The sequence below is a fragment of the Callorhinchus milii genome, unplaced genomic scaffold (genome assembly GCF_018977255.1).
Source record: "Callorhinchus milii isolate IMCB2004 unplaced genomic scaffold, IMCB_Cmil_1.0 Scaffold5, whole genome shotgun sequence".
In the NCBI taxonomy this organism is placed as follows: Eukaryota; Metazoa; Chordata; class Chondrichthyes; order Chimaeriformes; family Callorhinchidae; genus Callorhinchus; species Callorhinchus milii.
Genome location: NW_024704746.1, coordinates 11,079,232 through 11,099,904, shown reverse-complemented (window position 1 = coordinate 11,099,904; position 20,673 = coordinate 11,079,232). Strand labels below are relative to the sequence as shown.

At 40.7% G+C, this 20,673-nt stretch overlaps 2 protein-coding genes across 6 annotated transcripts in view; both read left to right on the top strand.

Moving 5' to 3' along the window:
- The first annotated feature begins 314 nt into the window (after window positions 1-314).
- uap1 (UDP-N-acetylglucosamine pyrophosphorylase 1) lies at window positions 315-15,875 on the top strand. 2 transcript variants are annotated; one of them, XM_007895651.2, is made up of 10 exons: window positions 315-1,138; window positions 6,556-6,760; window positions 6,961-7,136; window positions 7,363-7,535; window positions 8,014-8,207; window positions 9,588-9,728; window positions 9,829-10,017; window positions 12,041-12,088; window positions 13,709-13,775; window positions 14,153-15,875. In XM_007895651.2, the coding sequence occupies exons 1-10, from the start codon at window positions 865-867 to the stop codon at window positions 14,243-14,245; spliced, it is 1,560 nt and encodes a 519-aa protein (XP_007893842.1). In that variant the 5' UTR covers window positions 315-864; the 3' UTR covers window positions 14,246-15,875. The 2 variants fall into 2 exon arrangements, with proteins under 2 accessions (XP_007893842.1, XP_007893843.1); XM_007895652.2 differs by lacking the exon at window positions 12,041-12,088.
- Window positions 15,876-19,350: 3,475 nt separating this feature from the next.
- Window positions 19,351-20,673, top strand: part of ddr2a (discoidin domain receptor tyrosine kinase 2a) — a 47,854-nt gene continuing 46,531 nt past the window's right edge. For 3 of the 4 annotated variants that reach the window (XM_007895649.2, XM_007895648.2, XM_007895647.2), the window contains exon 1: window positions 19,351-19,490. The gene's annotated coding sequence lies outside the window, so the exon portion shown is untranslated. The remainder of the gene's footprint in view (window positions 19,491-20,673) is intronic. The other variant, XM_042335590.1, reaches the window with a different exon arrangement.

Below are 20,673 nucleotides of genomic sequence, written 5' to 3'. Positions count from 1 at the left end.
ATGACCGAACCGGGAACATTTAGTCACTCCAGGCAAAAAGAAAACCAATGGAATAATGTGAAATAAATGTATGGTGGTGGGGGGGTTGTAGAGAGGAGGTGGGGGTGGGGGGGGGGGGGTGGAGAGGAGGTGGGGGGGGGGGGTGGAGAGGGGATGGGGGGGGAGGTGGGGGACACAGTGTAACGTGTGGTTTGATTACGCTACAAGGCACCACCACCACCACCAACCACCCTTTGCGGAGCTGCTCGGGTTTCGTCGTGGTGGGAGGCGGGGCACTCGGAGGCTCAGAAGCCGCCACGTCAGGGCATGGGAGAGGGAGGGAGGGAGAAGGCGGGGAAGACACGTTGCGCCAAGTGGGGTCTGGTCTGTGAGTGGCTGCCGCCGAGAGGCTCGGCTTTTGGACCGAGTGGCTTTAAATTAACTCACTGTGGGCTTGAAAACCCCACCGTTAGAGTGAGAGAGAGAGAGAGAGGAGAGGAGGTGACACCTTTATGAAGCCAAGTGACAGTGACACTGCTGCTGTACTCACTCACTCACCGCGGATCCGGGGCCTAAGGAACGGGCTGTTGCGGGTGGGTTTACACACAGACGGAGAGAGAGAGAAAAAAAGAAAGAGCGAAGATTATCTGACATTATATATATATATTTTTTTTTAAAAAGTGAGAATAACGCGTCTCGACGTTCGCTGACCCCCCCAATTAAAAGTCTTCGGGAGAGGAAATCCATCCAAACCGTATTATTAGAGAGGGAACAGTGAGCTGACGCTCGGTGTTGGCCGCCGCGGGTTGAGGTTTGGTCTCGAGGAGCGAAGGTTCTGGAAGCGGCGGTTTAACGGCTCTCCCCCCCCGGGCGGCGGTTGGGAGGATGGAGGCGCGCGCGCTGCACGAGCGGCTGGCGCCGGACGGTCAGGATCACCTGCTGCGCTTCTGGGGCGAGCTGAGCCGGGCCGAGCGGGCCGAGCTGCAGACGGACCTCGGCGGCTGCCACTTCCCCGACATCCTGCGCTTCTTCACCGAGGCCGTCAAGCTGTCCGGGCGCCAGCGGCAGAGGCTGGACGACTGCATGGCAGCCGTGCCCAAGGAGGCGCTGGGCAGCGTGACCAGAGACCGCGAGCGGCTTCGCGACTGGGACAAGGAGGGTGAGTGACTGACTGACTGACTGCAGCCCGACCGTGCCGGGGGGGGGGGGTTAAGGGGGCTGGAGGGGTGTGTGGGGGGGGTTAAGGGGGCTGGAGGGTGTGTGTGGGGGGGTTAAGGGGGCTGGAGGGGTGTGTGTGGGGGGTTAAGGGGGCTGGAGGGGTGTGTGTGGGGGGGTTAAGGGGGCTGGAGGGTGTGTGTGGGGGGGTTAAGGGGGCTGGAGGGGTGTGTGGGGGGGTTAAGGGGGCTGGAGGGGTGTGTGTGGGGGGTGGTGCTCCCCACGGGACATCGGTCCGAGTTTACTCCACGAGCAGAGTTTATGGCTCCCAGTGAACTGCAACCATCTGACTCTGGGATTTCCACGTGGAGGTGGGATGCAGGATGTGGTCCTCAGTTTGGTTTGGATACTCTTTAAGCATCGTGATGGGTTTCTTCATGTGTCAGGACACACATACACACTCCCCCCCCCCGCCCCCCCCCCCACCTCTCCAAAACAACTTGCGTCCTCTTAAGAGCAATTGCTTTGAAGCACTCTCAGAAAATATGCTTTTGGAAATTAAGTTAAATTAAATTTGACGTTGTTAAATCAGCGCTGGGTGGGCGGGTGGGTGGGAGGGGCGGCTGTGGCGGGTGGGTGGGAGGGGGCGGCTGTGGCGGGTGGGTGGGTGGGAGCGGGCGGCTGGCTGTGGTGGGTGGGAGGGGCGCCTGTGGCGGGTGGGTGGGAGGGGGCGGCTGTGGCGGGTGGGTGGGTGGGAGCGGGCGGCTGGCTGTGGCGGGAGGTTGGGAGCGGGCGGCTGGCTGTGGCGGGAGGGTGGGAGCGGGCGGCTGGCTGTGGCGGAGGGTGGGAGCGGGCGGCTGGCTGTGGCGGGCGGGTGGGTGGGAGGGGGCGGCTGTGGCGGGAGGGTGGGAGCGGCTGGCTGTGGCGGGCGGGTGGGAGCGGGCGGCTGGCGTGGGGGGGGTGGGAGGGGGCGGCTGTGGCGGGAGGGTGGGAGCGGGCGGCTGGCTGTGGCGGGAGGGTGGGAGCGGGCGGCTGGCTGTGGCGGGAGGGTGGGAGCGGGCGGCTGGCTGTGGCGGGAGGGTGGGAGCGGGCGGCTGGCTGTGGCGGGAGGGTGGGAGCGGGCGGCTGGCTGTGGCGGGCGGGTGGGAGCGGGCGGCGGCTGTGGCGGGTGGGTGGGAGGGGGCGGCTGTGGCGGGAGGGTGGGAGCGGGCGGCTGGCTGTGGCGGGAGGGTGGGAGTGGGCGGCTGGCTGGCGGGAGGGTGGGAGCGGGCGGCTGGCTGTGGCGGGAGGGTGGGAGCGGGCGGCTGGGGTGGCGGGAGGGTGGGAGCGGGCGGCTGGCTGTGGCGGGCGGGTGGGAGCGCCTCACCCTCTTTCGCCTCGTTCACGTCCCATCTGAAGTCCTTCCTCTTCGACCATGCCTTCAGTCAAAGAGCTCGGCTGAATTCCAAGTCTTGAAACTGAGTCAGCTGACGCCTAAATGGTCACTACATGTGTATTTAAAATAATAATTCACTGAAATCTACAAATTTAGTTTAAATAAATCCAGTTTCTAGTGACCATCTAATGCTACCTGAAGGTTTTTGAGAACAGAATCTGACTTCTGGACATCTGGCCAAGATGACTCAAGTGCATAGTTGCACTAGACTCTCCCAGTCTCTTGAGTCCATTGTCATACATTTTGCAATTTAAAATTAATCCATTCTGAGGGTAAAGCAATTGCTCGGTCATCCAAGCTTCAATTTTATTTTTTTTAAAACAACATCAATTAACCACATCAGAGGTTGATTTGATTAGTCGGTGGCAACAGGATTTGGAGACCACAGAAGTGAGTGCAATGACAACATCTGGTGTCTTTACAGCCAACGTACATAGAGCTGCCTGAGGGTTTATTTTGTTTTATTGTCTGTCTGTGTAGCGAAAAACTCCAATAAAAGTGCAGTATCTATTCCTGTCCAGTGGTGGTTTGGTACACTGTGCTCTGATTTATGCCTCCATATTCGTGCCTCCTGATTGACTGACAAAACCATTAAAATGTGCAAGTAGACTGCATTTTATAAAGTGACAGATTTAAGAATGATTTCTTATAAAAGAACCATTCCAGTCACAGCTGTTATAACACCCTTACATCTGAGGCACGAATGAGCAATGCAGTTAGCACTATGCGTCATTGCCTTGAATCATAAATCTTATTATCAGGGTGTGTCTTGAGTGTTCAAAGGTGGTTAGGGACAACTTGATATAACACTAATTTTAACACTACCTCTCCCCTCAGGCTGCTGAAACTCTTGTTCATGCCTGCTCCCCCTTCAGGCTGCAGATAATCCAGAACTCTGCACCCATGTCCTCTCCCATACTCCGTGACCCCATCTCCCCCACTCTCACCCGACTCTACCGGCTCCCTATCCTTCAGAGGATCCAGTTCAAGATCCTGGTCCTCACATGCAAAGCCCTCCATGGCCTCGCCCCACCCTAACTCTGTGACCTCCTAACCCCCTACCATCCTGCCCGTTCCCTCCGCTCAGCCAGTTCTGGCCTGCTCCACATCCCCTGACCCATCCGCCCCACCATTGGCGGGAGAGCCTTCAGCCACTCTGCCCCCAATCTCTGGAATTCCATCTCCCAGTCACTCTGCCTCACCACCTCCTTAGACTCCTTCAAGACCCTCCTCTTCGACCATGCCATCGGCCACCCCCCTTCCCCTCCCCTCCCTTACCTCCCCAACCCCAGCTCGGGTCTGAAATGCTGAAACTCTGTCCAGCGCGTTAGGACGTCTTCCCGACATGAAAGGCGCTATACAAATGTAATCTTGTTGTTATTGTTGTTCTTTAATTAAAATTAACATTTCTTCATTGGCACTAGTGCAGTAGTTGGGGGACTGAATTCTACACTAAAACAAGTTCTTTTTCAGTAATAAGTTTCTTAGTTAAAATGTAGTCAAAAACGATTGATGAATTTCTCCTCTGGTTGTTGAGTTAAATGAATCCTCAAGTAAACTTTAGTTCCCTGTGTATATGGACTTAGCGACTTAGAGAACAAAATTGCAAATGCAGTTGATGTTGGCATCAGAATGTTTTACTGCTGATGTGATGAGTTTGTAAAGTCAGTTTTTAAAAACTACTCTGCAGGTTTAGCATTTTGCTCTGCTATTGATAAAACTATCATTTTATAGTGTTGAGCCAGGTAACTGAAATTCCCAACTCCTCAATTCCGTATTATGGCTATACAGGCACAATGTTAGCTTTAATAATGTAATAATCCTGAACTGTTAAGTAGAGGGTTACAATAAAACCCTCAACTTTACCTTTGCTTGTTCTTTCATCGCGTTTAGCCATTTTGGGTACAGTAGAGCCCCACAAACAACAATTCAGTGGATAACGGGAGAATTACTGGTCAGGCTACCAGGAGAAACTCTTTTTCTAATAGTGTCACCAGAATCGTTATCTTCCATCTGAACAGGCAAATGGGGCACGCAATTTAACATGTCATGTCATCCAAAGTAACGTATCACCCAATGCAGTACTCACTCAATCTTGCATTGGAGACTATAAGCTCAAATCTTTAGATAGGGATTGCATCCACAGCATTCTGACCTAGATGCAAGTGTGCTACCAACTGAACCAGACCTGACACCATCCATATATATCCGGAGGGTTGAAAATACATCCTCCACAATGCTCCAGTTATTGACTTTGAATTAGGTAAGCATTCCACCCTAAGGGTAAATAGTACAGTTCCTCCTCTGTAAAGTACCTTAGGTTTGAGTGGGGAAAGTTTTTTTTAAAAAAATAACTTTGTACAATATGCGATTATCATGGTGAATGCAGTATTTCAAAGGCTACTTGTAATTACTGGTTAAACCCCACTGTGTTACTGTATGATCATAAGCAGAAAGATGGAGACATTTTTGGCCACTCCTGACTGGTTTTGCAGCCTTTGCTATTTGTAGTGAGGAAAAACTGGTCTTGAGTATTGTAGAAACCCCAAAAATGTACTAGTGTGCTATCGTTGAATAGTGAGATGTGGGATGAGCCTTATTTCGTCACAATGAATTGTAATTCTACGTGGTCATTAATCCTTAGACTAGAAGCGAGTTTGTGGAAATTTATCTCTCTTTAACTTTTGTTTGTTTTCACCTTGTACATGGATGTTGGAAAAGGAAAGCCAAATAGGAGAGAATCTTTTGCTTTTGCTGTTTTGTTAAATATAAAATTGTACTTTGAGTCACAATTTGAATTAAAGCCCATCAAAACGTCTAAACAAAAGTTTTAATACATTAGTTACAACTGGAAGGTCACACACCAGGGTACTGGAATGCAGTAGGCTTATTCAACTCCAAAAACTCTCCCTGGAGAAACTGAATTGCAACACTTGATACTGAAAAACAGAAGTGTGCCTTGATAAATCTCGTCAGCAAACCAGCCTAGTTTTTATTGAACAAAGCTTCTTTTTTAAGTACGTGATGGGGTGACTTGGATAAATCATTGGCCTGTACAGTCTAATACATTATGGCCCAAAAGTCAAACATTGCATTGCCAACAATTTCACAAAAGTCGTCTCATTTTCTTGGTCACTTTTTTAAGGAGGTTTACGTCTTGAAAGATTATTTATTACCATGAAATTTAAAAATGTATGATTGCATGTATTTTGATTATACTTTATTAACTGCTATAGTGAATGTGATGTTGCGCCTTGGGACGTCCTCCCGACGTGAAAGGCGCTATATAAATGCAATTTGTTGTTGTAATCTGATTTTTGAGATTTGTAAATGTTTAACTTGAGGAATTCCAGGATTATGAGCAATAATTAAATGTAGATGAATGGAGGGACACTCAATAAAATACGGTCCAAACATTTACACCTTCTGCCTTGCCTTACTGCCCAACCCTGCATTTGTGACATTATCCTACAGGAAGGAGCAATATAACAACAACAAAATTACATTTATAGAGCGCCTTTCACGTCGGGAGGACGTCCCAAAGTGCAGTCAGGTGTCGGGGCTCGAGCATGGGGGAGGGGTGGTACAGGGGTGAGGGAAGGCAGAGAGGTGGGAGAGAGACCAAAGGCACGGTTGAAGAGAAGGGTCTTGAGACCGGCCTTGGAGGAGGTAAGGGAATAAGCGAAGCGAAGGAACTGCGGGATGGAGTTCCAGAGTGTGGGGGCAGAGAAACTGAAAGCCCAGCCACCAATGGGAGACATGGAGCAGGGAGGAGCCCGCTGAACAGAGGGAGCGGGCAGGTTGGTAGGGAGTCAACAGTAATCATGTAAAAATAAAGTTGTTACATGATTAAGAGCAGTTCAAGTAAAGGTACAAAGAACACATTCTATTTTGTACAGCTTTTATTCTGCAATATCCATTTGTGCATTTTGCTGATGGTTTACTTAAAGCTAATATCTTTATTTTTCCCTGTGCATCTATCTTAGGCCTCTATCAAATTTCTGAAGGGAAAGTAGCTGTCCTGCTTCTAGCGGGTGGGCAGGGAACACGTCTTGGAGTTACCTACCCTAAAGGAATGTATGATGTTGGTTTGCTGACACACAAAACTCTATTCCAAATTCAAGCTGAACGTATTCTGAAACTACAACAGATGGCTTCAGACCAGTTTGGAAGGAAATGCACTATTCCATGGTAAGCACTGTACATCTATTTCAATGGGTAATCTATTGCATTATAAATGTAAGAAAAACCTATGTGTATAAGCAAATATGTATAGCAAAAGTCTAGTTGTATTTTTTTAAGCTCAACTTGCAGTTATTTCATAAATGTTAAGTCTCTTTGTATTATAATTTAGAAATTAAAGTCTTTTTTTAATTTATCCATATTCCTAGGTATATCATGACCAGTGGTAGGACCATGGAATTTACAGAAGAGTTTTTCATTAAGAATCACTACTTTGGTTTGCAGAAGGAAAATGTTATCCTTTTCCAACAGGGAATGTTGCCAGCTATGACTTTTGATGGGAAAGCCATTCTTGAAGGAAAAGGCAAAATTGCAATGGCACCAGGTTGGTATCATTTAGTATTTTTAGAAAAACAATCTTGCAGGAGGTCTGATCTGGATAGAAAACTACTTCATTATCATTTTACAGTATGGAATATTAATTCCAACCTTGTAGCATTTTTGCATTTTGTTAAATTTAAAACTGGATCGACGTGCAGAATTTACGTGTTTTATAGTTTTACTTCGTATATTTTTAAGCTGCTCAGGAAAATGACATTTGCTGTTCACAGACGGAAATGGGGGGCTTTACCGAGCACTTGGAAACCAACAGATTTTGGAGGATATGGAAAGCAGAGGAATTGGTTATATTCACGTATACTGTGTTGATAACATCCTTGTTAAGGTGGCAGATCCAACCTTCATTGGCTTCTGTGTGAAGCAAGGAGCTGACTGCGGAGCAAAGGTACATGTATGCTTTCATGCTGTTTCAGTATCATGGCATAAAATGATTGTAAACATCATAATTTTGACTTTCTCAGCTATTTTATAGCTATCATTTGGTTAAAGAACTCTATAAAGCATATCATTTCTCTGTTAGAGAACAAACATTTCTTAAACGTCAGATTTAGTAATATTGGAACTGCCATTTTCAAATGAATATAAGTAGGAAATTTTTGAAATAAAAATCATTTTGGTATAATTTGTAGTTCTGTGATATGGAAGTATGTTTTTTTAACGTAAAAGTAATCAAATTGTTAGCATTACCATGACCTAAACATATCCTCCAAATTCAATAGCTTTGTGTTAAAGTGCTCCTGAGTGAGTTTCATCCATTGTTGAAACTAATGGTGGAAAGTAAAGCTGCCTATTGAGGGACCTATACATTTGAGCACATTCTATGAAATTCTGGTGTTCTAACATGTTTTTTGGTTAATCATCAGGTGGTAGAAAAGACAAATCCAACTGAACCTGTTGGTGTCGTATGTAAAGTAAATGGCCTGTATCAGGTTGTAGAATACAGTGAAATCACCCTGGCTACTGCAGAGAAGAGGAATGCTGATGGACGTCTAACATTTAGTGCAGGAAATGTGTGCAACCACTTCTTTACACTGCAGTTCCTAAAAGATACTGTTAAGTAAGCATAAAATACTAATTTTAGTTAAATTCATTCTGTAAAACGTGATTGTCTGGTGCATCTGTTTTGTTGAGGATTTTTGATCAGACGGTCTATGAGACGAGATTCATAAGAACATAAGAATTAGGAGCAGGAGTAGGCCATTCGGCCCCTTGAGACTGCCCCGCCATTCGATAAATTCATGGCTGATCTTCTGACATAACTCTTAATTACCTACCTTATTCCCATATCCCCTAATCCCTCTATTTTTAAAAAATCTATCAGACTCAGCCGTGGAAGTGTTCAAGGACTGAGCATCTACAGCCTTCTTGGGGTAGTGAATTCCATAAATTCAAATTAATAATAATAAAAATTATGTTTATAAAAGTTGCTCCTACCTTCCAAAATGGTTTAATGGCAGTTGGAAGAAAGATGCAAATCTAATTTTATGAGGACTGAATAGCAGAAAGTAATTGAATTACAGAAAAGACCATATTGAATAGAAAATTGGAACAAAACTGTGACAACAGACAAAGCTGTTTGAAAATGTTTGAGCTGGATAAATTACAGTAAGGTTGTCTATGTTTGTTTACTGCAATACAATTTATATTGCATTTTTCCCAGGATAAACTCCTTTCACAGGAGTAACTGTATTTTGTGGGCAGCCAATTTGTGCACAGCAATATCCCACAGGCAGTATTAAACTACAAGTATTAATTTTTTTTGTCAGTCTCGGTCCATGAGCTGAAAATTTACAGAACCATTTGGCCAAAAGACTACAGAGCTGTCAACAGCACACTCCATTGTCAAGACATTTTGCATGTTGTATTGGGTGAAATGGTCTGTGTTCCAAGGTTCCTCTTGATCATTATAATTTTTTTTAAAATTAGTGCAGTTAAAATGAATAGATTTTCACTGAAATCTATGTCTCTACAAAAGAGGTGTAAAGTGCTTCTAATAATTTATACAGCAATATCGATCATTTTGTCAACATGTACTTGAGTTTTATTGCCACTCACTTAACTAGCACTGCAACTATATATATTAAATGAATATACTCATCTGCACATCACTTTCTATTACAAAATGCAATGATAAAACATTGAAGTGCCATTATTTTTTCATCAGGTAATAGGTTTTCTCGTTTGTACTTGCAATCAAACTTTACATTGTACCATAATCGAATGTGACGAATGTGTTTTTGAGTGAAGAAATTTGCCAGCATCTTAATCATTTGAGTGCCATGTTTTGTCTATTCTGCGTGATGCTACTGTTGAGTTAGCCAGTACGGGATATATTTAAATGCAATACCTATCCTTCCATTAATCTCCACATAGATATTTTCTTGAATGATTTGTTCCTTTACACATTATTGAATCTTTTTGTTTGTTTTTCTGTCAGTATTTACGAGCCTCGGTTGCAGCACCATGTTGCTCAGAAAAAGATTCCTTATGTGGATGACCGGGGGCAGATAATTAAACCAGACAAACCTAACGGTATCAAGATGGAAAAATTTGTATTTGACATCTTTCAGTTTGCAAAGTAAGTTCTGTTTTTAGTTAAGCTGCCCATGTTAAAAGGCAAGCTAAGCTTGCATTCACAGTTTTTGCATTGCAATACTGATTAAAGTTTACATCTGTAGGAAATTTGTAGTGTTTGAAGCTTTGCGAGAAGATGAGTTTTCACCACTGAAAACTGCAGATAGTCAGGATGGAAAAGACACTCCCACCACAGCACGTCAAGCCCTGATGTCTCTGCATCATCGCTGGATTCTTAATGCAGGAGGCCACTTTGTGGATGAAAATGGAACCAGGATTCCTGCAATTCCCAGGTATCCAAGGGATAATTTCTGCTGTAAAATTCTCCTTGATATCGGTTGATCTTTCTAAATACAAGATTAATTTCTATCTACTGTGGAATCTGTTTGATCCAATGCTTACCATTTGAATTAAACTTTGGACAGGAGAGAGCTTGGTCTGAGTCTCAATATCTGCGATTCATTGATGCTGACTTGGATTGCCCAAAACTATGCACGTAGTAACAGTACTGGATCTATATGTTCTTAATGTTTCTGGAACAGTTGAAAATTAGCCCATAAAGATTTGGTTTTGGAAGCATTCTATATTGAAAAGAACAATTATTGTCTAATATGACTCTGCATGTGTATCCCTAAACCTTATCAAAATGTTTCTAAAGTGCCATAATAACTGCATAAGCAATTCACTTCTGTGCCTAAAATATGGCGACTATGTTTACAAAATTTAGAATGACATTTGTAAATCACTCATTATAAATTATAAAGTCATTATAAATGACTTAGTAACTGGCTGACCATTAAAAGGCCTTGAAAATATTAAGCGCCGCAAACATAATCTAACAGAGATACACAGTCCCGGCTGATCAGGCCCAGACAGTGAGTGGGGTTTATTTAACATCTCATCTGAAGTATGGCACATGGAGTCCTGTAGCTCTCGGTGGTTAGAGTGCTCGCTTTGCAAGCGAGAGACCTGAGTTCAATCCCAGGCGGGTCAGGGCCAAACCTTGGGCAAGTTTCCTTACTCCACACACAGCCCTAATAATAATCCCTCCAAAACCCAAAACAATAATAAAATTGATCATTTTCAATCCACGACTGTTTGTGAGACATTGCTGTGCGCAATTGGCTGCCGCGTTTCACCCACAAATATACATACAGTCAATTCACTTCACAGTGTGTTCTGTGAAGCGCTTTGGGACGTCCTCCTGACGTGAAAAGCGCTAAATCAAATGCAAGGATTATTATTATAATAGAGCAATTTGAGTGATTTACAGATTTACCAATGGCATTTTAAAACTACATTTTTTTTTAAAAAATTCACTTAATCCACAACTATTTGTAGGATACTGTTGTGCACAATTGGCTGATGCAGTTCCCTAAAAAAGTAGGGAAATAAAAAACAAATAAAAAAAATTCACTTTGCAGTGTATTCAGTGAAGTGATTTGAGACGTCTCAAAAACGTGATAAGGTATTATAGCAACTGCAAGTATGTTTTTTTTAACTTGTCTATCCTTAAGTTGCAAACTTTTAATTTTATAATTAATTTTTCACTTTGTTAGGTCCATTTGTATGCCAGTTGTGACTTGTGTAGATGGCAACTCTACATCAGTGAGAGTATATATTACAGTGTTCTACAGATGATCAATTATGTTCCCATTGTCTAGGGGAAATGATTTATTTATAGTTATTTTAACAACCTCCTATTTAAGATGCATTACCTTGACTAATATAATACATTTTATTAATGTAATTAGTGAGCTAATGTGCAATCCAATATAACTTCAACTGTTTTCTAAATACTTTATGGGAACAGTTGGTGATATTTAATACAAGTGACAGAGACTGTCACACAAGTGAAAACACCATTTGTACCATTTCATACATCGGCTTAACTGCCACCATTAAATAAACACAAAGTGACACCAGCTGCTAGTAAATTCTGACTGTTCATCTGTTAAACTTTTATAACTGCTGAATGAGCGCTATCATTCATTGTGCTATCATTAGTTATTTGCAACTAGTTTCACAATTTTTTTGTTCTGTTTGTGAAATGTCTGTTTTATAATTCTGATTATTTAGAATGTCACCTTGTCAATCCATTATTCAAGTTTTACCCTGTTGAAAAATCACAGTTTTTTTTTTTCAGGGGAAAATCAGGACAAAACTTCTAATATAATCCATGTTTGTTATCCATTATCTCTATTTTGGTTTATGCAGTATTTTGAACCCTCGTTCACTGAGTGTAACATTATGATCTTGTTGCATTTTTATTTAGTTTCCATTTCCATTAATTCACTCTTTGTTCCTATGTGGCAGTTCTACAACTGGAATGTCAGAAGCAGTCACTACTGATGTCAATGACAAGTAAATATTTTGGGTCCAATTTAATGCATGGTGTTGGGTCTTGCTGCTTTGGTGCTAACCCATGATAGATTGGAGTGAAAGGCTTGCATCGTTTTACTGCCAGTGAAAAGCAAACCAGATTATAAATTGCTGTTTGTGTATAATCCTAATGGCATTAGTTCTCACTTATGAATCCTATGCCTTGTGGTAAACATTTAAACAACACTCTTGTGGATTATTTAGGGCCCGTTTGTTTGTGAAAGTTGATGTATTGTGGTTCCAAGCATCTTTCTAGAATTTGTTATTGAATGCAGCTGTGTATATCCTCCTAGATAGTAGGAGAGTTGAGAATAAAATTGATCTCTTTAAAAACGCAGGGGGTGGTACGTAATCAGAATTTTTTGTTCTTACAAGCAGTCCATTTTCAGATGGCTTGTTTTGCTATTGAATCTTTTAAAGTCCAAACAAATGTTTCAAAAATGTTTCCTCTAATAAACTGGAGCTTTACCAACAAGAGAGCTGTTTACTTAGTACAAAGAAAAACTGACTTTATCCCCCTGCATTCTGAATGCCAACAAACTAAAATAGAATTACTATTTAGTTTTGTGTGCTCAAGTACACATTTTTTTTATTGCAAGTTATTACATTATCCACAATTCATTTTGTTCATTCCACTCAACAATTGGATTAGGTGGAGTCCTGTAGCTCAGTGGTTAGAGCACTCGCTTTGCAAGTGAGAGACCTAAGTTCAATTCCAGGCAGGGCGAAACCTTGGGCAAGTTTCCTTACTCCACACAGAGCCTAATAATAATCCCTCCAAAACTAAAAACAATAATTAAATTGGTCATTTTCAATCTACGACTGTTTGTGGGACATTGCTGTGCGCAATTGGCTGCCGCGTTCGCCCACAAATATACAGTCAATTCACTTTATAGTGTGTTCTGTGAAGCGCTTTGGGACGTCCTCCCGACGTGAAAAGCGCTATATCAAATGCAAGGATTATTATTATTATTATAGGCAAAGCTGTATTTTACAATTATATCCATTTTTCTTTCTGTCATTTGGCAAATGTGATTTTTTAATAAAAAATATTAAAGCAAAAAATCATGGTATACTAATGGAAGGGAAAGAAGACCTAGATTCTTGTGGGATGAGAATGCTGTATATCCATTTTTTCCACATTAGTTAATTAACAATTAATAAATACAATTTGTTGTGCTTAAACACTGGCAGTTGTAGGTAAATACCGGCTTCATTAGACTAGTGGTGAAAATGACGGGCACTAACAAAGGATTGCATGTAGGAAAGCAGTTCAGCATGTTAACTTGGTCTGGGTAACTGATAAAGAATGGTGATGGGATTTTGTTTGGGTGGGGAGGGGGCTGGTCATTCAACAATGTTATGTCTATCCATGTGTGTATTAGAGTTGCTTTCGAGTTGAGTAGGCAAGAATAATAAATTAGAGTAATTGTTATCATAATGCCTATTGTTTTAAATTCTGTTCATTTAGCTTAAGTTTTTAAAATTAAAATTTCCTTTCAGGCTTTATCCATTTTATACAAGGTGGTTACAGTGGTGGAGAGGGGTATCTGCTCATTTTTTGTTTTCCGGATTGGTTAATAAGTTGTGTTTTCTTTTCAGCCTAAAGGAGCTGACTGATATTCCAATTAAATGTGAAATTTCTCCACTGGTATCGTATGCTGGGGAGGTGAGTTCTGTCTGTTTTAATTCCACTGTAGCCAGTAGTAATTGTTCAAATATTACTTATATTGCAAGCATTTTGCTAGTCATGCACTGAAAGTTGAACTGATGTTTGCACGTAAGTGCAGTAGAGTGAAAACAGCTTTACTTTAAGGCTCCATACTTCATTTTGCTCTAGTTTTATTATAAAGAAAACAACAATCCATACTAAATGCATTCTGATAATATTGGAAGTGTAAATGAGTTCAATTTTATTTAACTCAGAAATTGAAGACAATCTCTATTTGATTTTATAGAATTTTGTTATTAACTGCTTTATTTCAATGGACCTTCAGCTCAAACATATCTATGGTTTGTTAAAAATTAAACTGATTTGTATTTCAGGGCCTGGAAAAACGTGTTGCAGGACGAGAATTCCGGCCTCCGCTGATTATAGATGAGAAAGGGGTCCATGAGTTGACAAAGAATGGGATATAAAAATGGAGAGATGTGATTGATGCAGCAGACACTGCAGTTATATGAAATTATTATATTTTTAAGTCAAATTTGTGCAGCATGATTTAACTGGGACCATGTATACACAATTCCAAGATTGTAGATGGCAGTTAATGTATATTTCTCGAACCATGATTTAAAGATTTGTTTTATTTTCTTCAAAAGAAAAAATAGTAAACTATTTTATAGTTTTAGTATTTAAATAATTTGCATAGCTTTAGAAACTTATTTTTTCAGTAGAACCTATTCCGTGGGTGTTGCATTTTTGTAGTTTTCACTTTTGGCATTTAGCACCTGAATATTGCACATTAGGCTGTATGTCAAGCAATGTACTGGATTGCTTTTTAAAAAAAACTTTTTTTTTTCAAAAATATTCTGTTTGGTGGCAGTATAAGCTGATCATCAATTATAAAGACTGTCATAACAAATTGCCTTAATGGCACTTGTAGTTGAACAATATATTGTCACACAGATTCTATGTCCTATATTTACTGGTCTCGTGAAGGAAGAAAAGCTGAGGGCAGTTCCTCTGTGTGAAGTATATCCCTCAGAGAGTTCTCAAATATTTATCACCATAGAACTTGGGTAAACAAATCAATAATATATTTAATACCATTATCTTTATCATAATGATGCTAGCCTTTTGAATTTCTGCTTCTTTAGTCTGTGATGTGGTGGATGTTACTCTGCAATAACATCTCAAGAGAAGCTTCACTGGTAATGTTTGGCCCAAACTAGGATTGATCAAAAGTCACCGGCTGCTTATTCTGCTGATGGAAGGCCCTCTACGGTTATATGAGACCAGAGTCAGTTGTAGCCAATTTGGCTTTAATTAAAATCAGCAGAAATACTGTCAGATGTTTTAACTTATGTGATTAGTTTCTTGAGGAAGCGGAGGTGAAAACTGATAGTCTCTGAGAGGGTTAAAATGAGGATATTTTATACCAGGATAATTAAGTACTTCACACAAAAGGATCTCCCTCATCCCAAAGAGCTTCTTCTCTAATATTGTACACATGATGGTTTTCAATTGGTACTTAGTAAGCATATTTTGTATTTTAAACTGAATGTTTATTATCTAGTTCCCTAAACTGATAGTACTGTTAAAAGATTTTTAGTATAACTTTTTTCTATTTTCTATGACTTGTCCTGCCTGACCCATTCTCAACTTTAAACGATAATTTGGTCGATGAGGTAAGCGCAGTAGCATAAGTTAATTTTTTCTATTGTAAAGAGCTTTCACTGTAAAGAAAAATAGATCAGAACCATCACCATTAGAAAAATGAGGACCCTTAGGAGGCTGGCTCAGCAATATTGTTGAACCAGACCTTCCATGGGCTGTCTTGTCTGATGTAAAGTCTAAATATCACTAAGGTAACTCTGACCATCTTTCATCATTGTATTGGTCACCTTATAAAACTGAAGGGGTGCTTTTGTACTTTTATCAATTTATGGTACGTTTCTTTAACTATGAATGTAAATCTTCAATCGTGCCGAGATGCATTCTATACTTTGATACATGGCTTTTGCAGCAGTATCAAGTTTAAGCAGATATTTGTCCATTTTTGGTCATCTTTTAGTGAAATTGTCAAATAAAACCAATTGTAATTTTTGTGTGTGTGCTTACTGATTTTTGTTAAGCTGTTTCTCACTTCTGAAGGGAATTCATTTTATAGTTGTCTCAGTTGGGAGCACTTTATGCATCAAGATCAGAAGGGTGTAGGAAATCCCACACCATAACTTAAGCTCATCATGACATTGCAACACTGGGGGAGGGCTGTTATTGGGTGAGATATTAAAACCAGATGGCCATTAAAGTTCCCATGTCCTGGCCACCAATCTTCCATCTGAATTTGATATTTACTTGTTGCGAAGTCTCGGAAGATGTGATAAGGCGCTAGATAAAATGCAAGTATTGTTGGACTTTACTGGTGGAAATGCCTAGTTTAGTTAGATGGATAATTGTCTTAAAACCAGAAAATCAGACTGGAATTTGATTTATTGGGGTCTGAGGACCCTAATGGTCTAAGAAAAATATCTGCAGATGATTCAGAAAGTCCATCCAAATACAGTAATGAAAAACAGATTTGGATCTTGTAAGAAATAACACCAGTAGATGGCAGATGCAATTCAATGTGAGTAACAAGTAATAAGGGAGTTTTTAAAAAAAACACAAGAGGGCGTATTTGTTTCATGATGGTCTAGGCTGATCATTTTGAACTAGGGGTCTAGTTCGGGGAACTAGGAAGCAAGGCGAAGGCACAGATGGGCAAATTGATCGGGCTGAAGGAGTGAAAGGTGAATTATTTCCGGAGGAATGGGGTGCACTTTGTTATATCAGCAATTTGTTACCAAAGCGAAACCAAAACTGGGGCGAATTATTAATTGTTAGTGTAACCGTAGTTCACTTGCGCGCTGATTCCAAATTCCAAACCTGTTCCATTCTAGGTTTATAAATGGGAAAGGGATAATGTGTATATTTGAATGAAATAACTATCACAAAGAACTACAGTTGAGAGTACTGCTGTGGAATGATTTATTTTGAAGAGACAGCTTCCCTGTCAGTTTTATGATTACTTTTATTGCCTCAGAAAAATCTCTTGCTCTGGTACCGATAAAATTTCATTTCATACAGCTAGAGACTCATCAAGATTCTGCTTTGATTTTGTACTTTTGGTCAGTCAGAGGCACATCACCATCCTTAAGAGTATCCAAGCCAGACAGAGTTCCACATATGCACGCCACCTATGCATGGAAATCCCTCTTTATCCGAATGCGTGCACTCTCCTGAAAGACGCATGCTCTTTTCCTAACTCTGGAAAGTAATAGGTGCAGATGGGCAAGAGCTAAGACTTGGGGACAGCAGTGTGTGATGGGATACTTGTGGTATCTTGCCATTGCGAACATTTTCTGGCAAGCTTCCTGCTGCTTGTTCAGCTAGGGACATCTTACCCATTAGGGATTTGGCTTTTGTACAGAAACTGCCATTGCTACAGAGGTGATATCCATCAACATTATTAATTGTAATAATTGTACCAACTAAGAGTTTTGTTCTGATGCTCACACCATTGACATTTCACCTTTTGTTACCTTGACTGCCAAAGCAAGTCACCAATCCCACCCAAAAATAAGTTTTGACACTGTTTCCCAAGATAATTAATTGCAGTCTTCTTCAGAATGACACTGAAATTCTCTGTTAGCTTTCATGAAGCGCTTTGAGATGTCTCGAAGACGTGATAAGGCACTATATCAAATACAAGGATTATTATTATTAAAGAGGTCACCACATCTGTTTGGCACTTCCCCTCTGGAATAATTACTGCAGCAGAGGAAGGAAGTATTTGAGGAAGATGGAGGAGCTGTTCTTCATTGCACTGGCACCGCATCTAAGTACACTGACTGTATAAATGCAATCCTTCACCTCTATGGCTCTTAAACAAAATACACACTCTTAATTATGTTATGTTATATATATATATTGTAATCAAAACAACCTTGCATTTGATATAGTATCTTATCACGTATTCAAGACATCTCAAAGCGCTTCACAGAATGTACTGTAAAGTGAATTGACTGTATATTTTGTTTCCGGAGGGGGAAAAAAAGTTTAGAATCATGATCACTATGTAGTGACCTTTACTGCTTACATGTGGATGTTGGGGAACCACCAGATTTGGCTCAATTGAAGCCCACTCTATTTTTGTGTGGGCCGAAACAATGAGGCTATTCAAATGTGTGTGGGTGTGTGTGTGTTTGGAGAATGGTGGGAGAGCAGTGCACTTTACTCGACCCCAATCCTGTTCTTACTCAAGTGACCAGAAGCACAATCTGTTTGGTTTGCCCCTTCCAATCTTGCTACCCCAGAGTAACAGATTGATTATAGCACCAGTCTCCATATGCTTAGATCAGCTAAGTCAGCACAGGCTCAAGGATCAAACCGGGCATCTTTCTAAGTCTGATTGATTCAGTACAAACTCAAGCGTGCATTTATCCACTGAGCCAACATCGGCGATGCAAATCATTTTAACAGGTACCAGTTAACACCAGTAGGAATATTAGCACAAATAAACTATCCACATTTAAATCAGTCCATTTAAATACAATGGTAGCAGTCAGGAGGTTAAGAGTTAGCAATTGTGCAGAAGCAATGTCGTTTCAAAGTGCTTCACGGAATATGTTGTAAAGTGGATTGACTGCGTATTTTGTGGGCGAAACGCGGAGGCCGATTGCACACAGCAATATCCCACAAACAGTTGTGGATTGAGTGACCAAATGTTTTTATTATATATCATTTAACATTGAGCCCAGATCAATTCAAACCCATCTTAGGGGGTGAAGAGAAAGCTTAAATAGTGAGTGATAACTGTTCATATATTAAATAACTTCAGATTAAATAACTTTGTCTAATCCAAGAAAATATGAATTGCTTGCTGTAATTCTATCCCATCTGTTGCGCTCTCTCTCGGAAAATTCAATTGAGGTTTGTTTAATTCTGAAATCGTATTCAAACTGGTCAATCGTTTGAATCTTCAGACAGACGTAGTCAATGAGAAAAAAATACCTTTGCAGATTTGATTCAAAAAGCATACGTATCAGTTTAACGATGGGCCGAAGTATTTTGTTTTCAGACTACAAGTATATGAGATCCCATGAGTGCAAGTGTCATTCACTAATTCGAAGCACATTGTGTTTTTCTTAAGTAGATGTATTTGGAGTTAAAGGGAGTAACATGGTTAATTCGAAATCGATACACAATGAAGATTTTAGGGATAAAATGTTAATATTGCAGCCTCATTTCTTTCCTCTGTTACAATTCATTGTTTTGAATGAGTTGTAATCTTGTGACTAATTGTATGACCTATGGACGAACAGTACTTCACATTCAGTGAACAGCCTCCACTGTTTGTTATTACCATGGGCAGCTCTTCCCTTGGGCAGGAAAATGGGTCAAAACCACTGTGATTGGCCATAGTCAGCACCTCTAATTGAAACAGTCTGTGTTACTCATGGAACTCTGGGATCTCTGGCTGTCTCCCAAGAATCCCCAGAATGTTAGCTTTTTTTTTCCTTTGGAGACATCTTAAATCAGCTCAGTTTGTGACAGAGCAAGCACGGGGATTCTTAGAAATTTTAAAGTAGACATATATAAGTGGACACGGTGCATCCAAAAGCTTCCACAAAAATCTGCCAGTCGTCCATGCTGAGGAATGTGAGCTTTGGGAGAAAAGTAAGTTTTTTTTTGTTTTACTTTCTTTGTGAATCATTGGCCGGCTGTACTTGAATGTTCGTTTTTCTTTCTGAGAGAATCTTTGAAACTTATTAAGGCATAAATAGAGTGTGATCCGGGGAAACTTAACGGTGGACGGAGGCACAATATATGTAAGTTTCTTTTCACAAAGATAAAAGTTCTGAAAAGATGGAAAAACCTTTTGGTGGTAAAATTATTTTTTTATTGCTGTCTGCATGGCAGGCATAGCCAGTTGAGCATCGACAGCACAGAGCCTCTGGTTCTCCCTGGGTTTGCTCAGCAGGTTTTACATAATTTTGTTTTCAGGTACCATAAAGATGGTTCCAAATTTGTATACCCTCAATTAACATACAATTAAGATACTTCATCAATATGCTTTTATGTTGTGTTGTCTGCACGATTCACAATCTTTTTCCCACAACAGTCTTTTTTCAGTCATGTTGTCTTTACTTACAAACACCGGTTCTTCTGAACAAATTGTGTATTACAAATAGCTTTTGCAGCTGCTGACTGTTTCTGTATACTGTTACCTCCATGTGCAGAATCAGGCTCCTTCACATTTTTTTCCTGGCTTTATTCTTGGTGTGCAATCGAGCCACGGTATACGTCTCCAAAAAATCCCTCAAAAAAAATGTGGTCACTAAATCCATGACTGTTTGTGGGATACTGCTGTGTGAAACTGGCTGCCGCATTTTGCCTAGAAAAATACATAGTGAATACACTTTACAATATATATATATATATATAATATATATATTATATATATGAATCGCTTTGAGATGCTCATCACTCAATTATTTCCAATTATTGATTAAGATTTTACTTATTACAATATTCATAAACTGTGGAAAGTAAACAGAGGGTGGAAATGCAGGCTGGGCTCAGTGGCACATAACACAAGTATGTCTGTAATACGTTTATGATTGTTCCGTACATAAGGAAAAATGAAATGGATATTGAGTTTTGATTGACTTATTGTCAAAGAAGCTGGCATTTCAATTAATAAGCAGACAAAGGTTAAAGTTAACTATCTGTAGCAAAAAGGTTTAAAAAATCAGGTAATAAAGGCAGTAGTAACATACATCCGTGTTTCCAGACATTTTGTAGCAAAGGACTGTTGAAGTTAGAAAATGTTATAAAATTTAGCTTCAAAAAAAAACTC